Genomic DNA, 19,738 nt, shown 5'->3' with positions numbered 1-19,738 from the left:
ACAACCGTGGGTGATTTCTGGTATTCCATCCCTTCATCAGAGGCATTCTTCGACGAATTACCCAGTCAATCATCAATGTTATGAGCTTAGACAAAAATAGTCTTAATGAGAAAACACCAAACTCTACCATCTGTGAAACTTTCATGAAAATAGTTTCAGCCGCTTTTGAATCTATTAAAAAAAAAACAAGTAAGAGCGTGCTAAGTTCGGCCGGGCCGAATCTTATATACCCTCCACCATGGATCGCATTTGTCGAGTTCTATGCGCGGTATCTCTTTTTAGACAAACAAAGAATATAAAATATGAACTGTTATGCTATTGGAGCTATATCAAGTTATAGTCCGATTCGGACCATAAATGAATCCAGAACATTGTAGAAGTCATTGTGTAATATTTCAGTTCATTCAGATAAGAATTGCGCTTTGTAGGGGCTCAGGAAGCAAAATCGGGAGATCGGTTTATATGGGAGCTGTATTAAGCTAATGATCGATTCAGACCATATTAGACACGTATGTTGAAGGTCATGAGAGAAGCCGTTGTACAAAATTTCTGCCGAAGCGGATGACAATTGCGCCCTCTAGAGGCTCAAGAAGTCAATATCCCAGATCGGTTTATATGGCAGCTATATCAGGTTATGTACCGATTTGTTTTTACTTAGCACAGTTATTGAAAGTCACAAATCAGATGAGAATTGGGCAATAGATTATTGGCTCAAGAAATCTAGATCCAAGATCGGTTTATATGACAGCTATACCAGATTTTGAAACGATTCGAATCAAACTTAACACAGTTGTTGTAAGTCAAATCAGACGAGAATTGCCCCCCTCTAGAGGCTCAAGAAGTCAAGACCCAAGATCGATTTATATGGCAGCTATATCAAAACGTACTTAGCGCAGTTGTTGGAAGTGATGTCAAAACACCACGTGCAAAATTTCAGTCAAATCGGACGAGAATTGCGCCCTCTAGAGGCTCAAGAAGTCAAGATCTAAGATCGGTTTATATGGCAGCTATATCAAAACATGGACCGATTTGGCCCATTTACAATCCCAACCGACCTACACAAATAAAAAAGTATTTGTGCAAAATTTCAAGCGCCTAGCGCGCTTTCGACGGACGGACGGACATGGCTAGATCGACTTAAAATGATGACCAAGAATATATATATTGTACTTTATGGGTTTTCAGACGCATATTTCGAGATGTTACGAACAGAGTGACGAATGACACAGTAAAGGAAGTTTTATGTACTTTAATGATTCTCTAGTTTACTGATAATTAAGTTGAAAACAATTACAGTTTTAAGCGTCTATTGTACTTGTGAGATCACTAAACCGCAAACTATTTTAATTTGCATTTTAATGGCGTTTAAAATACGTAGTGCTAAACCTGGGTATCAATAAATTTTTTTTACGTCAATATCACTAAACCCCGTCTCTTACATTCGTTTTCTTTTTGTTTTTCTTACAAGACATCAGTATACGACGTTGCTGATCTAAAGAATAATACAAAAACAACAACAATAATCGCACTCGGTTTTATCAAATTTCTGACCACAAAATAAAACCGGTATTCCTTTACCTGCCACCAACAATTGCTAATTGGAAAAATATTATTTCGCAAATCTAGCTGCACAAGTGATTTGGCAAAAAAACTGACGGTATATTAAAAAACATACACCTAGTATTGGCTAATATCAGTGGCAACATTAGCCATGGTGCACTTGCTTTGCAACCGCACCAGACGTAAGACCGCGTTTCATAGGTTTCGGTCAATATCAACCTGCAAACCACCATTCCAACTACGATCGTTGGAATTTAACTTTGTTAGCTGTGCATGTAACCGCTTGTAGCCGCAACACACATGGAGTTGAAAGGTAAAAATGTTGTATATGTCGGTGGATTTGGCGGAATAGGCCAAAAGTGCCTACTGGCTTTTCTGAGGAAAGAGATTAAGGTAATTCTCAATAACAACACTGTGTGTGCACGAGGTCTGTACAAAAAGTATTGCGAATTTTCTGAATTTCTTTGGTAGCTTCACCCTTTGCAACAATCACATACAGTTTTATGGATTCTTAACCTTTTTTTAAATAAGCAAAAAATCGTAGACGAACCAAAATGCACATCCAAGAAAAACCGCCGTCAAAAATTACAATCATTTCAAATCGCAGACCTTGGCATGCATAACACAAGGGATTTGAGTACAACAAAACAATCCAAATTCGAATACACATAGCCCAAGAAATTTTTAAATTCACTACGCTTTTTGTACAGCCCTCGAAAAGGAAAATGAAAGATGTATAAAATTCAATTGGGCATCAAGGGATTTGTGGTCTTGGTTCCCGTCCCATGCTTTAACCTATAGCTACAAAAATAAAACTATGGTCTGGCGATAGAAGACCAAAAAAGGCCAAGTGGGTCCAATACGAATTAGCTTCAAATTGGTTTTTATACATTTTAGTGCGCCAAGAGGCGCAGAAACAAAAAACAATGTAAACCCTGAAATGTCTTCCTTTTCTGTTTAGCACCTTATAATCTGCGACCTGCATGAAAATGGTGCACTAATGTTGGATCTTGCGAAAACATTTCCCCAAACATGTTTGAACTTTATACCCATCGATGTTATACAACGTGAATCAATAGAAGAGGCTTTTCGCACAGCCTCTAACATTGTTCACAATCAAATTGATGTTCTTGTCAATGGTTGCGGCTTGATGAACGATCGTTTAATTGATCTCACAATTGGCATAAATCTGGTAAGTTCTAATATTTAAATGGCTTAATTATGACATACATAAATTTGCGTAATTCAAAGTAGTATATGCCGCGTAACTAACCAAAATTGAAAAAATTCTTTGGTAAGAGAGACACATTTTGACCATACTTGAATCTGATTGTGAAGGTCATAGGAGAAGTCTTTGTGAAAAATTTCAGCAAAATCAGAAAAGAATTGGAGACTCAAGAAATCAAATGGGGAGATCGGTTTATATGGAAACTATATCCAAACACGGACACGGAAACTGGCCTATTTTAATCCTTAACCAGTAAGGAAGGGCAAAAGTCGGGCGGTACCGACTGTATAATACTCTACACCTACCCTATAAGTACAATGTGGGAGCTATTACCAATTCTGAACCAATTTTGATGGACCTCGGCGATCAAATATATGTCAAACAGTAATAACTACGGTTGACAAATGACAACATTTTTGCAAATGACTCAAAATCTGACGAACATATATATGGGAGCTATATCTAATTCTGAACCGATTTCAAACAAACTTGTCAGATAATGTTGTACTCGTCGAGGAAAGCGTGGTGCAAAATTTTGGGCAGATTGGTCAAATAATGCGCTTGCAGCGGCTCTTGTGGTGAAAATCTGGCGATATACATATATGACAGCTATATCTAAATCTAAGCCGATTCCTATGAAATTCGCCAGTAATATCGAGAGTCATAAGAAAATCCTTCCCGCCGAATGTCGAGAGAATCGGTTAGGAAAAAACCATTTTATTGCAATATTACTGCAAATCGGACGAACATATATATGGGAGCTATATCTAAAACTGAACCGATTTCGAGCAAACTTCTCAGATATTGTCGCAGTCGTCGAAGAAAGTGTTGTACAAGGTTTTGGGAAGATTGGTCAATAAATGCGCTTGCAATGGCTTTAGGAGTAAAAATCGGGCGATATATATATGAGAGCTTTATCTAAATCATAACCGATTTCCATGAAATTCACCAGTAATGTCGAGAGTCAAGAGAAAATCCTTCCTAACAAATTTCAAAACAAATTTCAAAACATGCCCATACCAAATTTGAAGACGATCGGATGAAATCTGCGACCTGTACTTTGTAGACAAATTAACATGGACAGACGGACAGACAGACGGACATAGCTAAATCGAATCAGAAAGTGATTCTGAGTCGATCAATGGGTCTATATCTGTAGGGCATACCTACCTACATAGTTAAAAAGTATGTGTGCGATATTTGAAGCGATTTGTTTTGTTGTTAGAACATGGCTCCATCGACTAAAATCAACAATTTGGAGAACTTTTAAAATTTTTTAATATCGTTTTTTGTTTGCATGCTTCGTTTGTTATTTCACAGGTGAATGATTTGTTTTGAAATTAATATTTTTATCTGCCTTGTCCGGCATTAGACCATTTTTTAATGCTTTCTATTCAAAGAATAGTATAGCAAAAAACATTTAAAAGTCAGCAAAAGTGTGTTGTTGCTAGAAGCATTTGACTGGTTATACCGTATCGCGATTTCAATTTCGACCAAGAAATATCATCAGCGCGCGATGTCAAATGGATCATGGTTCTTTACAACCATCCCAACTAGAGTAGATTGTAAAACACACATCTGAATTAGAACAGGACTCTTTAAGACGATTTGATTCACAAACGCAATAGAAAACAAATCAAATCTTACTTCTCTTATTCAAATCCAACGATGCCAATAGCAACAAACACAAACATCTCTGGCAAAACTCTTTTGCCCTTCGCACGGCGATCACCCAATGGTTGATGCTATACTATTCATTGAATAGAATGCCTTAAACAGTGTTCTAAAGTCGGACAATATCCTGCAATGGAATCCCAATTAATATTTTTATTCAATATTTTTGCCTTATAGCTTCTATTCCATAAAATTAAATGATTTTACTGATTTTTTTCTTCAGTGTATTTTTGGATTTAGCTGTTATATAAATGTATATATATATAGCAAAAATTCTTTATTTTTTTACCGTGAAAGTGAAAATTGAAACAGTGGGTTATTTTAAGCCTCCCGAGATCTGACCTAAATATGGTTTAGATCGGTCCATATCTATATATAGCTGCCATATAGACCGACCTCCCGATAAAGGGTCTGAAGCCCATAAAAGTTTTATTTATTACTCGATTTCGCTGAAATTGAAAACAGTAGGTTGTTTTAAGCCTATCGATATCTGAATTAAGTATATTTCAGATCGGACTATATTTAGATATAGCTTTGTTCTAGAAAATTGAATAGTGATATATATATTAGACCACTCAATGTCCGTGCCGCATTTTTGTGCTTAAGTTATCAAATTTTCACCGGATTGTGACGAAGGGGGGTTTACAAATATACCCGAGGTGGTGTGTATCCAAAGTTCGGCCCGGCCGAACTTAATACATTTTTACTTGTTTTATACTTATTTATTAAGTAAGGTGTGCAAGTGACAGCATGTGTAAGCCACGTGAGGAAGATGATGAGACGTTGGAGCATTTCCTATGTCGGAGGCTTAAATGTCTCTGATGTTAAGCCTCCGCGTAGTACCTCATTCCCCGCTTATGTACATATGACATAAGTCAATTTCTTAATAAAGGCTGTTGTGGTTATGATATTCAGGCAATATATTTTAAAAATGTTTCCATTTGATAAAAAAAAATTTCAATTATTTTTATATTTTTTTTTATTTTTTAGTGCTTATTAAGATAAAAATAAAATTCTATAAATAAAAATAAAATTAATATTCATTTTGAACTTTTTTATGCATATTAGACAGGCGTCATTTACAGCTCTCTCATTGCTTTAAGCTACCTGGATAAATCAAAGGGTGGTCGTGGCGGTATGATAGTAAATATTGGATCGGTTGTTGGTCTGGAACCGAGCGGAATGTTTGCCGTCTATTCTGCAGCTAAGGCCGGGTTGATAGCATTCACTAGAGCTCTAGCGGTAAGAAATTCTATGTTATTATTGTATATTGCCTTTTTTCTAATTCGATTACAAAATTCTTCAAGAATCCCCTGTACTATGCTCATACTGGCGTTAGTTTTATTACCATCTGTCCCGGATTTACCGACACTTCCCTATTGGAGAGTATTCGCGGCAAGGAGACCCTAACCGAATATGCCGCATCTATGGCCGAACGATTTGCTCTTGTGAAAAAGCAGAGTGCCGAAATATGTGCCGACAATTTAGTTGGGGTTTTAGAAAAGGCTAAAAATGGATCTGTCTGGATGCTGGATATAGGAGAAGTAAAAGAAATGCGATTTGAAGTTTTGTGGCGACCAGCGATGGAAGTTTAAAATTCGTGAAATTCGTTTTTCTTTATCGGTTAGCAGTCATAAAACAAATACAAATACATAGTTATCAATTTTAAAATTTTTATAGAAATGTTCCAATTGCAAACGAATAGAAAACAGTGAGAAGAACTCTTTCCCCTAATGTTTTCTGCGCCAAGTTCATAGCCGAGTTGAAACGGTGAGCCGAAAGGCTTTTTATCAATGTAAGGCTTGTTTTATCTACCCAATAAGTGGATTTTCTCGCCTATTTTGTATGCTATGCGTATGCTTCTTTGGCTTCCTAGAGGGTTGCAATCTAATGCGTTTCTGCCGATGTCTTTCTGAAACTATCCATCGCGATTATTATTTTAGTAAGTGACCATAATTACCAATATTCGGATGATACATATTAAATGTGATCCATCTAGTGGTTGCATTTGAACTACGGCATAATTAAGCTTTGGAATCAAGGTTTGCGGCTTCTGAAACGGTGAGCTTAAAGAATAATGTTTGTATCATAAGCTTGGTCATTACTCTCGTCTCAAAATGCGAAGATATAGTTGAAAATATTAACAAATTTCCTCCAAAAGCTGAGTATTCTGTTCAGCTTTTCAGGAGGAATGCTGTCAAGCTCCATATAAAAAAAAACGTTGGCGAAACATTGGCTAAAAATAGGCGGAAGTCTTATTATGAGGAAAATTTCAAAAAAAAAATCAAAGTACTTTAAAGCATTGCCGGTATCTTTTTTTATTTATGTTTCATTGGTTTCAATGGCTCGTTTTTCTTTATTTATCTGCGAAAAAAAAAATTTATTAAAAAGAGAAAATAATAAAAATAAGTGCCTATAAAAAACGTTTTGGTAAAGAAAAAAAACATTTTATTGGTGTTAAATTCCGCCCGCGGAACAAATAAAAGTTTCCGTGAGAAAATTACGCACGAAATTCGAGCGAAATAAGGCGCCTTTGTAGACAAATGAAGGATGAAAAGCATTTTTAAGTCGGAAAATGATGTTTCCAGAAAAAGATAGCTCCCACTTCCGCTAAGTCCCACACACAACCATGGAAAAACCAATGGATTCTCTATGAAGAAGAGAATGACACTGACGATGTGTGTTGCCACACAGCCATCGTTAAATTCGATCTGTGGCGAACTGAGTTCAAAAATTTAATAATTGCAAATTGGTAATAGGTATTTGAAGTACTGAAGAATACACTTATAAACATACTTGTGATATTTTCATATCAGTTAATAAGACATTACAAATGTGTATGTGTGTTCCAGAGCGTAATGCCAAAATAGCTTCTTTTTTAACCCGAGCCTGAACGAAATACAACTCTGATAGTTGTACACATAGCAACTCTGAAAGTTGTACACATCGTGTGATACATACGAAAAATTTAACTTGTGAAATGGATTTTCTAATAAATACTCAACTCTTTCCATTGAAGCGAGAACTTATTCCATCGAACATACATGTAGACACGTGTCTATAAAGAATACAATACATATGAGAATACATGCTGATTAGAGCACGCTCCATACGCATTTGATGTACGTTCCATACATACAGCACATATATGTATGTATGGAACGTACATATCATGTGATAGCAGCACATATCATTTGTACTACTATCACATGATATGTGTATGTCCTACATATATATGTCATATATATGTATGTCATACATACGTATGTGACTTTCCTTATGTACATCAAATGCGTATGGAACGTGTTTTAAACGGCATGTATTCTAATATATATTGTTTTTTTTTTATAGACATGTGTCTACATGTATATTCGATGGAATAAGAGCTCGCTTTATTTCAGAGAGAATAACTACTGCTGAAAATATTTTCATATTTTCCCTGCTGTATACGAATCTAGACGTTCAGTGTCATGAACGGACATTGTAACCTATGCGTCTTGGATAGTTCTTTGGACAATTTCTATTAATAAGAACTATTCCATCGAACTCTGGTAATCGGTTTTTGGGGTATTGGAAGTCGGAGGTGCTTTCGACAACCAGAAAGATGGAAAGGATGGATTTCAAACCTCGTGGCTATCAAGACATATACTTTTTGCAGTTTAGAATCAATATTTTGAGGTGTTATAAAACCGAATTGCGAAATTAGTATACGCCCATGTTTAATTTCTATTTCATTTCAGAGTGTACAGTATTATTTTGCATTAATTCGGCTGCAAAATATGCAGGTTCTAAACGCAAAGAAGTTTTCGTCAAGTAAATTTTTTTTTCTTTTCTGAAAAACGTTCAATTTTGTTTAGGACAAAAGTACTCGTTTTCTGCGATCAATTCATGAAGTATTTGTGGCAAATATTAAGTTTTGTTTTACGCTAACAATACCTTTCATTAGTCATATAAACAAGTTATTCGGGGTTTCCACTAGTTTTTTTCTTATAAATTAATTTACATATATGTAATATATTCTTCTTAATTTAAAAATCGATTTTGCATATTGAAGAGGATGCCAAGTTCAATGTAATGTTGTCACATGTTGTGACTTCCAGAGTATATTTGAATTTATTTCTATGTTATGATGCATATTTATTCATTGGACGTACCGAATCTTTAAAAATTTTCAATTTCCGAGTTTACCATCCGCTCATCAGTATTTATCCATCACTGGTCTATACGCTTAAATACTCACCCTCTCTCTAGCAGGAGGGACAAAAGAGAATTATTATTGATCCGGTAAACGAATAATCGTCTGGGGCTATCGAAACTATTTGCAGTTAAATTTGGATTTACAACAAAAGAAAGGTACTTTTACCGAAGGCGAAGTTGCTACAATAAACAAATCTAGCTAGATTCAATAATGCAACGTTCATGGCTAACGTTTGATATGTTGAAGCGAAACGTTACATAGTTACAATAAAATAAAAACTTCATAATTGAAGTATTATGTATCTCGTAAAAGTGTCTTGAACGTTTTATTTTTTTGCGTATAGTTAGAGGACATTTTAACGCTTACATAAACAAGGATCGTTCGAGCGATTAAATCTATCAGCTTAAATTCACCTTACTGCATATGCATACCGATCCTGCGATTAGATTTCTATATCCGATCAAAATATTTATCCGATTTGGTTGAAATTCGGTATTTACTATAAGTAAATACTCTCCAACAACCTAAACAAATACCGTTGATTTGGATTCATAAGTAGATATTGCCACCAACTAAACCAATACCCCACACCTCAATTTTCAATCTTGCCAACATTTTGCAATACCTAATAAGTTTGGTCGGAATCGGTTCAAATTTCGATATAACTTACATATATACGTTCATCGGATAAGAATTGCAAATCGGGCGTTCAGTTTATATGGGTGCTATATCACCAGGTTATTGACCGATTTGGCGCGGCTGTTGAAAGCTATAACAAAACTCTATGTGCAAAATTTACACCAAAACGGGCTGTAAATGCGCTTCTGGAGAGTCAAGAAATCGATCAAGTCAAGATCGTTTTATATTTGTTGTTATTTTATTCACCAGCGGCGCCATCATAATACACGTTTTGCCCAAAGGATATCAAAAAACGTAATAGTTGTTGATTTTAATGTTTTCTATATATTTGCTTGACTATGGAAAATCGAGGGAAAAAAGTCAAAGTTAAAGCAAAAAAATACAAAATAAAGACTGAATGCTGACAGTTTGGCAATTAAAATCGATTCATGTTGCTTTGCTTGTGTTTAAAGCTTTAATTGTTTGCTTAAGGCGCTATTACACGGCATGTAGATGTTTTATGACATGTCACTTTTTGTATGCACTTGCAATTGAAAGTGTTTCGTCAATTTACATACGATTCATCATATTTGCTATCACACCTGTATATTATTTCGTATTAAGCCATAAGTTACGTCTTACGAAAATAACATACAGGTGTGATAGCAAAAATGATAAATTGTATGTAAAATGACAATTTTGACAAACACTTTAAATTAAATTTGAATACAAAAACGACATGTCATAAGACAAGTACATGAAGTGTAATAGCTGCGTTAGCAAACAGTCAAGCATTTCAAACGCTGCGTATATTACACCGATGTCCTTCAACACTGGGCGAAAATGTCGCTTACATACGTCCATAAATGGACAAAGGCCCTATATAACCCAGAACATCTTTCGTTTCAAATTTTTACGTATAGAAAACTTCAAAGCCAATATAGATGTTATTTGCACATGGTGCGCCAGTGAAACTAACTTTTTTGAAAAAAAAATCCCGTGCGGTGAGTTGGGCGAGGAAGTCCCCAAATTTGTTCTCTCTCCAGTCAGTTGCCAACATACTCTGGTCTAGAAAGCAGCGGGCCTTCGCTGTCAAGAGCTTCTTGCTTCTTGCTAACGGTCGCTCACTTGTGGCAACGTAACGTAGTTTTTTCCAGTGAAGAGTCTCACTTACACATTTTCGTCTGCGTCAACAAGCAAAACATGCGTTATTGGACTGATGTAAATGCGACCACGGACCATAGCACACCACAAGAACAACATTCGCGATGCCATTGCCAATATACCGATTGATATGCTACAAGGAGTGGGCACGAATTTCAAAAATCGACTTAATCAGTGTATGCGCAATGGGGTCGCCATTTCAAGACTGCGTAGAAAAATTGGGACTTTGTATTCTCAAATAAAAAAGAATTAAAACAGCTGAAGCACTCTTGTTTTTATTGATCTTTCAAATAAGTAAGTTTCTCTGGCGCACCCTGTATATGACAAAGATTAGGAAAAAAATGGTAAAGTGGGAAAACTTTTACTTTTTGCATTTGTTTAGGTCAAAAGATATGAATAATCAAAATGATATTAAAATTTGTTTTGCCAAAAAACTTTGATTTGCGGAAACTGACATTTTATGTTTGGTTCAACTCTCATTTAAAACTAATTCATAATTCGTCATTTGGCTAACCCCATCCATATACAGATGATACTATGATATCATATCATTTAACATAAGTAAAATTGTAGCACATACAACATGAGTGGTTGGTATAATGTATCCAATACAGAGAAAGCAAATTAATATAGAAATAGAATCTTTATAAAAACATTATGATGCCCAACACGATCTTCATATTGACGAATTATTGGCTAACGCTTTTGCAATCATAATTCCTATCATTTATTGTAACACAGTTGATAAGAATGCGTACAAAATTGTCGCCATACACTACGGCTCTTTGAAAACCCTACCGTGAAAAAATTGAGGAAATATTTTGGAATTTTTACCGCACTGACATAGGTTGGACACATATCGCCAAAAATACTCGTAAATGATCAATGTTCTGTTTGATTTGTGATCATTTCGCTAACAATGTTTTATTTTATTGTATGCAAGTTTTTAATTCCCATTGCTTTTAAGTGCAAATGGACTCATTAAAAACGTTCTCCTGTAAAGTTTGAATGTCGTCACTTCTGTACATCTTTTCGACGGCAAGGGGTCGGTATGTATGTATATTATAGATGTGTTCGAATGAACAGGGTGCGCCAGGGAAACTCAATTATTTCAAAAAACTCCCCAGCGGTGAGTTGCGCAAGGAGGTGGCCGAGAGGAAGCGCATCTTGAGGGGGGAGTCCCCAAGTATGTTTCTCTCCCCCGTCAGTTGCCATCATGCTCTGGCCTAGGGAGCAGCGGGCCTTTGTCGTCGAGCCTTCCGCGCTCGCTTTAAAATTCCTCCTCACAGAGTCTTTCCTGGCCGTAATTCGATTTTGTAGTGGGTAAACTCATTTCAGGAGTGTTGAAGTGTCGCTAAACTCAGAAATGGACTTCAACGGACCATCAGAACTCCGGAAAATATCGAATGAGTGAGGCAGTCAGTTGTGCGTTTTCCTCGGCGTTCAACTCGTAAACATGTAGTTGCTATGGGAATTTCTAACACCACTGACAAATTCTCCATAAAGACCTTAAATTGCATCCCCATAAAATGGCTGTTGTGCAAGAATTAACTGATTAGCTGATCGACAACCTGCCTGAAGACACTGTAGTTTTTTCCAGTGACGAGGCTCACTTTCAAATTATCGCCTGCGTCAACAAGCAAAACATGCGTTATTGGAGTGTAATGTAAATCCGACCACGGACCATCATAGCACAGCCTCAAGAACAAAATTCGCAATGCCATTACCAACATACCGATTGATATGTGAGTGAGCACGAATTTCAAAAATTGACTTAATCTTTGTATGCGCAATGGTGATCGCCATTGACGCGATGCCATTTTCAACACTGCATCAAAAAAAATTTGGGATATTGTATTCACACATAAAAAAAAAAAAATTCTTTTGTTTTTATTGACCTTTCAAATAAGTAAATTTTTCTGCCAAGGCAACCGACAACCGAACAGATAAAGAAAATGGAAAAAGTTGGGAACCACAACTTTGAGACAGTCTGTAACTTTATCTACCTTGGCACCGCCGTAACCTAAACGAATGACACCAGTTTTGAGATAAAGCGAAGAATAATACTGGCAAACAGATGCTACTTTGGACTAAGTAAGCAGTTTAGAAACAAGGCCACCTCTCGACAGACGAAGATTACACTATACAAGACACTGATACTACCCGTGCTGTTACAATATATGGTTCTGAAGTATGGGTACTTGTGAAAGCAGATGAGGCAGTGCTTGGAGTATTTGAGAGAAAGATTCTTCGTAAAATATATGGACCAGTTTGCGTTAACGGAGAATATAGGCGACGTATGAACCACGAGCTGTATGAGCTGTATGGCGACGATAGCATAGTTACACGCATCAAAATACAACGGCTTCGTTGGCTAGGTCATGTTGTCAGAATGGATGAAGAAGCTCCAGCAAGGAAGTCTTTTGAAGGCAAACACGGTGGTACACACAAACCGGGAAGACCAAAAGCCCAATGGAAAGATCAAGCAGTGGGAGGCCCCTCGAAACTTGGTGTCAGAGATTTTAGAATGAGCGCAGAAGATTGAGGCGCTTGGAATGCTTTTCTACGTTCGGCTAGTGGAACAAATATTCTGTTATAGCCAATTGAAGTAAGTAAAGTAAAATTTTTCTGGCACACCCTATATAACTGTACTTAATAAGTTTTCAACAAAATGTCACCTTTGGAGGTCAATAGCTAAAATGGAAAGTCATATCTGCTAAACATGTGCAATATGGAAATATCGTATAGACACTAGATAGGATGTTGCTAATGAGCCATAACGGTTCAGAATTTGATGTAGCTCCTCCGAGTTCACTTTCGCTTTCACTGTTTAAAATTTGCTATGTGCACTATTGGTCGTAGTCAATAATTTGTAGTAAACAGCCTGACGAAACAAGTACACCTAACGAACATTGGGAAATCAATATTATTAAAATTTAATTCAACTCAATGCCTTTCTGGGCGTAATGGCTAATTAACAGTTTCCGCACCACGTTGGAGGAGGTATAAAAGCAAAAACTGCCTTAACTAAAAAAAAAAAACAATCGACGACAGTTTAAAACCTAACGCCTTTAAGAACGATATTCATTAGAAGCAAAACAGCAGAAGAAACTAGAAAAGACGCAGAACATGCAGTTAGAAGGAAAAAATGTCATACTTGTCGGAGGTTTCGGTGGCATTGGTGAAAAATGCGCAGAAGCATTTCTGCTTAGAAACGTAAAGAGCATCATTATCTTCGATTTGATAGCCAATGAGACTTATTTAAAATATTTGCAAAAAACCTATAAAAATGCCTATGTGGATTATATACATGTGGATCTGACACGAAGCGAGACCATCAAGGCAGCCTACGCGGAAGCTAAAGAAAAGATTGACTTCTTCGATGTTGTGATAAATGCAGCGGGTGTCATAGATGAGACAAAAATCGATCAGCTGGTGCAGATCAATTTGGTAAGATTTAAATAACAGCAAAAATAGAGGAAAGTGAAAGTACTTTCACATTCATCAGGAATTGGTGTTTGTCGAATTTCAACAAAGATTGGTGTGGGTGATTGTGTTAATCGGTTGTATTCAGTGAATGTCCAATCCATTGTGGATGTCTACTAAGGCCGTGATGCCAGTGGTATTTCCATTATGTATATATTTTTTTGTTTCGGGAAAATACACTGAAAGTGTCATTTGTTTTAACAACCCTAAGGTTTCGATGGGAATCTTTCAACAAAAGAACAGTGGGAAGCAAAAGCAACTGAATGTTTAACTTTTTGCATTTCTTTCGAATATGAAAAATCAAAAATAGAGGAAAAGTCCACGCAATAAAATAGTACAAATTGGTACAAGCACTCAGTTTTGCACTTTTACAATTATTTTGGAAAATAGTGGGATTTTGATACTTTATTCATAGACCATTATTTTTAAAAGATAAGAAAAATTAGACATGCAATTCCTTCAATTTCATGGATATATTGTTAGAAATTATTTGATTCTACAGCTGATATTTAGTCTGCTAGCTGTTTAGCTAGCTTTTGTGGGTAATAGGATCTAATTCTTCTTAGCACTAGGACTGTGGATTTGATTAGCACAATGACTTTTTAGATTAAAGTTTCCATTAGGCGAAATGTAATTTCACCCAACAGAGACCAGAGACGTTGTTTTATTTTTGATTTTAATATTCTTCCGAAATGCAAAAAGTCAAACATTCACACGGTTTTGCTTCCCAGTGTATGTCATAAAATTAATTTTAGTGTACTCCGTGGTCAACTAAAAAATGCCAAAAAATTGTAATCAAAAATATTTAATTTCAATTGTAGCGTTTACTGTATATGATATTTGACCAATGATTCGTTTTTCCATTATGCATAGAGACACCGGGTTTAGTTTCTCTTTTTTATGGGAAACCGCAACAACATTGAGAAAGTGTTACAAAATGGATTAATATGGACGTGTAAACCCCCATTCACCCAAAGAAATCACATAGCACCAGTGGACAAGTTATTCTTCTACCCAATTAGCACCCAACCTTACATTCCGTTAGGCTTACCGCACAATGTTTCTATGTTGAGAACAAAAAAAAATCCTTTTCAGACCGGTCTATCCATAGTTCCTTAAAAGCCTCGGAGTATATGAGCGAAGCAAAAGGCGGACATGGAGGAAGCATTATAGACACACATTGTCCACAGCGGGTTTAAATCTAAATGTGCACCCAGAAAAATTAGTCAGCTGATACCAGCAAACACTGTCTGTTGACAATGAATTAAAAATTTTTTAGTTTTGAATAAATCAATAAATAGAATATGCCAGTTTTTTCTATGAGTGTAATAGTAGTACACTCATAGAATTATTTTCGAAATCTGGCATTTTTGAATATTGGGTAAGGGGAGGGTTCGCCCATTAAAGTTTGGATGTTAGATCTACTTCATTCCCTTGGTTTTGGTGGTGGATTGGAGTAGCCAAAGCCTTTGCCCCGAAAGTGGATATCAGATTCCTACTCTACTCCCAAAAACCACATTTGAGCTCCATATTACTATACTCGGTATATATGTGTGGTTTAAGGGGATTTTATGAAGTGAGGCATCCCTGAAACACTTGGCCATAAAACAGATATCAGATTTAATCCCCTTTTTGCCATAACCCAAAAATATGTCCAGATTTAAGGGTATGTAGGTTGGGGCGGCCATCCACGCACTTAGCCCTGAAAAAGTATCAGCATCTTCCTCTACTCTCAAATTTCTTTATTAGAACTTCAATTGCCAATGGTTTAGGGGGAGATTACGGGGTGAGACGACCCAAAACACTTGGCCTCAAAATTTGATACGGTATCAAATTCGATAGTATTTATCATAGTCATAGTAGGCAAACATGGGCGATTTAGGGGGCGGACCCTGAAATAATATCAATATCGTACTAGAGCACACTTTGATAAGACAAGCGTTCGTATTATAACAATTTGTTCAGAGCGTTTATGGGATCTGGTGCGCTCCATATTTAATCAAACTCCTGAGGAATTAGCAAAGAATTTGGTGGAAATTCAATGTAGTGTTCGGATCAGTTGCTCCAAAATAAAATCACCATCTCTTCGGGTTCGTACTTGGCATATCTTTAAATTTTTTAAAATTTATCTGCGCTATCATTGTCCGCCTATGACGCTAAACACCTGGGTTCGAGTCCTGGCAAGAATATGACAACATTTTTCAACAGTGGTTATCCCCTTCCAATGTCGGCGACATTCTTGGGGTACTATGCCACGCATTGAAACCATGCAAAAATTTTCCCCACAGAGATGTAAAAGAACGTCCCTTATCATGGAGCTTAAACTTGAATGGGACAGTAATCATTGATATGTGAGAAATTTGCCCCTGTTCCTTAATGGAATGTTCATGGACAAATTTGCATTGCATTTCTGTTTGGGGCTAAAGATGTCAAATCGGAGTGTCGGTTCGTATACGAGATGAGCGTTAGAGGGTATTTCACTCATATATAACCTTTAAAATGTTTTCACAAAAATGAGATAAACTAAACGATCCTTAAGACCACAATTTTCTTTTAGACTGGCCTCATCCATAGTTCACTCATAGCCATGGAGAACATGAGCAAAGCTAAAGGTGGAAATGGAGGTTGCATACTAAACATATCTTCAACGGCAGGGTTGAATCCAGAGGAATTGTTTTGCATTTATTCAGCCTCCAAATGTGGAGTGCTGAATATCACCAGGTCACTTGCGGTAAGAATGTATGTGTTGATTTGAACCCTTACGATATCACTATACTTCCCTACAGCACCCTCTGTATTTCGATAAGACAGGCGTCAGATTTATAAACATATGTCCTGGTCCCACTGCGACTCCCATAATAAACCAAGTCGTGAAATGTTTTTCCAATCAATACTTTGATGGATTAAAGGATTTTATGGAAACTATTGACAAACAAACTCCTGAGGCATTTGCCAAGAACTTAGTTGAAGTCGTGGAAACAGCAGCTAATGGTACTACCTGGATTTTGCAGAATGACACCATTGAACAATTAGAGTTTGACGTCGTCTATGGTCCTGTCATTCCAAAATAAAGTGTTTTTTTATACACCCTTTTGACACTTTGCGCTCAAGTTAAGGCATAAAGGAGCTAAACTTTAAAATAAGTAATAAAAAGGTAATGTTTGAACCACTCTTTACTTTTCAACTTCTTCTGTACATCCAAAAAAATAAAGCGTTTGAAACGTATTTACTACTAACAAAACACTTTTATTACAAAGTTTTATTTCTGTAGTATTAAGCAACTTCGCATACAGTAAAAGGAATCTTTCTTTCATTGTAAAATCAAAAAGTCTTTAATGACAAAAGTGTTTCGATAGCCGCAAACGACTATTCGTTTACCAGGAATCCCATGGCAGCCGGTTGCACTTACCAGATTGACCCGATAAAGTCCTTCATCGGCAAGGACTGCCACCTCAGTGCACTGCTACAACAACAACATTCGTTTACCAGACCGATAATTGTTCTGTTGTGGCTTTCCTACTAGAGATAGAGGTCGAACATTTTAGAGTACAGACACAATCTCGTACTTTGTTCTTTGACTGAGAAAATCGTTTTAGGACGAGCGAAATACAAATGCTTTATATCTTGTTTACACTTGGAGCAAACCTAGATTGGTGACGATGTTTCGGAAATCTCGTGTTTTGCAACGAAGTTTCCCATGCATTTTCAGAGTGAGCAAATCTACCTATCTGAGTAGATTTGCGGCAAATCTCCTTTGAAATTCAAATGCATCGGTAGTTTTGGGCAGCACTTTTGACACTGCCTGGCAATTTCTTATTGAAATTATATAGTCAAAATAAAAAAATCGTGTCACCAATTTAATTGCTGACCACAATAAAAATACAGATCACAAAAAAAACGCCGTCAAAAACATCTCTGTTGACAAATGCAAATTTCTCTTCCAATCCTGCCGAAAGAAGTACTGTATGTGTGGTGATTTAGTCGACATTATAACGCGAAGAAAGCGTTCCTGCACATGGTGCTGGCAATTGATGAAGTTGGTGTGGGGTGACCTTTTTCATCAAACATTTGCTGCAGTTATTGCCCTCAGCTTCAACTCATCTAACACATTTTGGAGTCTTGTGCGATTCTGCTCTCAAGGAGTTTACCATCAAAGTGCATGGAGAAGTGTCTCCGTGCTTTCTTGGTAATTCATTCACCCGAGTAGCATTCTTTGAGATAACTGAGGTTTCCTAACTGACATCAGGTTGGGACTTCAAAACCCCCAGCGGAAAGCTGATGACACATCGTTGCTTCTCAGTGGGTCGACAGCTTCAAGCTTGTTTCTTTGCATTTTACGCTACATCTCTATGGAAATGGTGTTCCACTCCTAGAGTATTCTTACTTTTGGGAACCACAGCATACCATGAAAAAGCACCTCATACCCATTATGTGGCCTCCATCAGAGTTTATGGATTTTAAATATACTGAGGTTCGCTAAAAAAAGATAGTTTCAAGCCTACCCCCAAGTTGAAGAGCAGTATTTACAGGAAAGGATTACCCAACTAGTTTTTAGAGTTAACTGAGCCCTGAGAGTTTTAAGAACAACCCGATGAACCAATTTAAGTTACACAAATCATACCCCCATTTATAGAATTAGCTGTCAAAGCAAAAAATTTATGAAATATTTCCTTGCTTTTTTATATAAACTTTACAACTTTTTTGCTTATATTTTTTATATACACATTTTCCTTATCATGACTCATGGGATTACTAATGAAAAGTTTTGTTTCTACCATTTAATTAAAAAAAAAGTAAATTTCTCAAAACTAATTACATGGCCTTAAAATAGGTTTATTTGACGATCATGACAATATGGAATTCAAATAAAGGTATTCGGGAGTAGATTACGAATATGGTCAGGAAGTAGGAATATGCTTTATAATTCATTCATGACGGAAGGCGGCGGACCCTCCACTGTTACCCCAAAAACACCACCCAAAATCAAAAATGGACCGATAAGGACAATATGGATATCAAATGAAAAGTCTGCGGGAGTAAATAACGAATCTGGCATACAAATGTTGAAGTATAGGGGGTCACGCCACACCCACAAAAACGCCCAAAATGAGCATATTAGCTAATCACGGATATATGGGACTCGGTTTGTTTGTTCCGCAGCACCGATTTTCTCGAAATTTTCGCATATTGTGTAGGTTGCTCTGGAAGAAAACATAGGCTATATAATTTTTCGGTATCGGAATGGGGACGGACCCTCCCCCTTATGTCAAAAACACAACCCAAATTTGAGACTATGTACCCATTGGGCCGCCCCAACCCCAAAACTCCCCAAACAGACATATTGGACGTTCATTTCAATATGGGGCTCAAATGAAAGGTATTCGGGATTAGATTTCGAATCTGGCATACAAAATCAGATCGAAGTATAGACGGTCACGTCCCTAGTGTGTTTTGGGGTACGCCCTGAAGTACCCCCTAAACTGAACATCATTTCCGTTGGGAATAAAGAACGAATTTGATATCTATTTTTAGTGCAAAGTGCCAGTGGCCACCGCAATCTCAAAAACATCCTTCAAACGGTTCATATTTACAATATGGGTGTCAAATTTAAGGGAATTGGAAGTGCAGCACGAATTTGATATCCATATTTGAGTCGAAATGTCTGAAGTGCCATCCCTCCCCTAATGAGAACATTACCTTAAGGAAGAACATTAGGAATCGAGAAGGAGCAAATTCTCACACACCAATGAGTGCTTTCCAATTCAAGTTCAAATTCAAGGATAAGGGACCTTTTTTATAACTAAGTCCGA

At 36.8% G+C, this 19,738-nt stretch overlaps 2 protein-coding genes across 3 annotated transcripts in view; both read left to right on the top strand.

The window, feature by feature from the left end:
- Positions 1-17,129, top strand: part of LOC106090365 (uncharacterized) — a 30,248-nt gene extending 13,119 nt beyond the window's left edge. Inside the window, exons 4-10 of the mRNA XM_059369447.1 lie at positions 2,522-2,752; positions 5,531-5,704; positions 5,770-6,006; positions 8,203-8,275; positions 13,537-13,892; positions 16,486-16,659; positions 16,715-17,129. Of these exons, the coding sequence (XP_059225430.1) occupies positions 2,522-2,752; positions 5,531-5,704; positions 5,770-6,006; positions 8,203-8,275; positions 13,537-13,892; positions 16,486-16,659; positions 16,715-16,999 (1,530 nt within the window). The 3' untranslated portion in view covers positions 17,000-17,129. The remainder of the gene's footprint in view (positions 1-2,521; positions 2,753-5,530; positions 5,705-5,769; positions 6,007-8,202; positions 8,276-13,536; positions 13,893-16,485; positions 16,660-16,714) is intronic.
- On the top strand, positions 1,582-6,183 carry LOC106090340 (fat body protein 2-like). Of its 2 annotated transcripts, XM_013256515.2 has the most exons (5): positions 1,582-1,953; positions 2,522-2,752; positions 5,531-5,704; positions 5,770-6,085; positions 6,143-6,183. In XM_013256515.2, exons 1-4 carry the CDS (start codon positions 1,861-1,863, stop codon positions 6,055-6,057), a joined length of 786 nt encoding a protein of 261 aa, XP_013111969.2. In that variant the 5' UTR covers positions 1,582-1,860; the 3' UTR covers positions 6,058-6,085; positions 6,143-6,183. The 2 variants fall into 2 exon arrangements, with proteins under 2 accessions (XP_013111969.2, XP_013111961.2); XM_013256507.2 differs by lacking the exon at positions 6,143-6,183 and having other exon boundaries at positions 1,584-1,953; positions 5,770-6,133.
- Positions 17,130-19,738: the final 2,609 nt, after the last annotated feature.

The sequence above is a fragment of the Stomoxys calcitrans genome, chromosome 1 (genome assembly GCF_963082655.1).
Source record: "Stomoxys calcitrans chromosome 1, idStoCalc2.1, whole genome shotgun sequence".
Taxonomy (NCBI): Eukaryota; Metazoa; Arthropoda; class Insecta; order Diptera; family Muscidae; genus Stomoxys; species Stomoxys calcitrans.
Note: the sequence above shows the minus strand (reverse complement) of the source record. Positions and strands in the feature narration are given on the sequence as shown.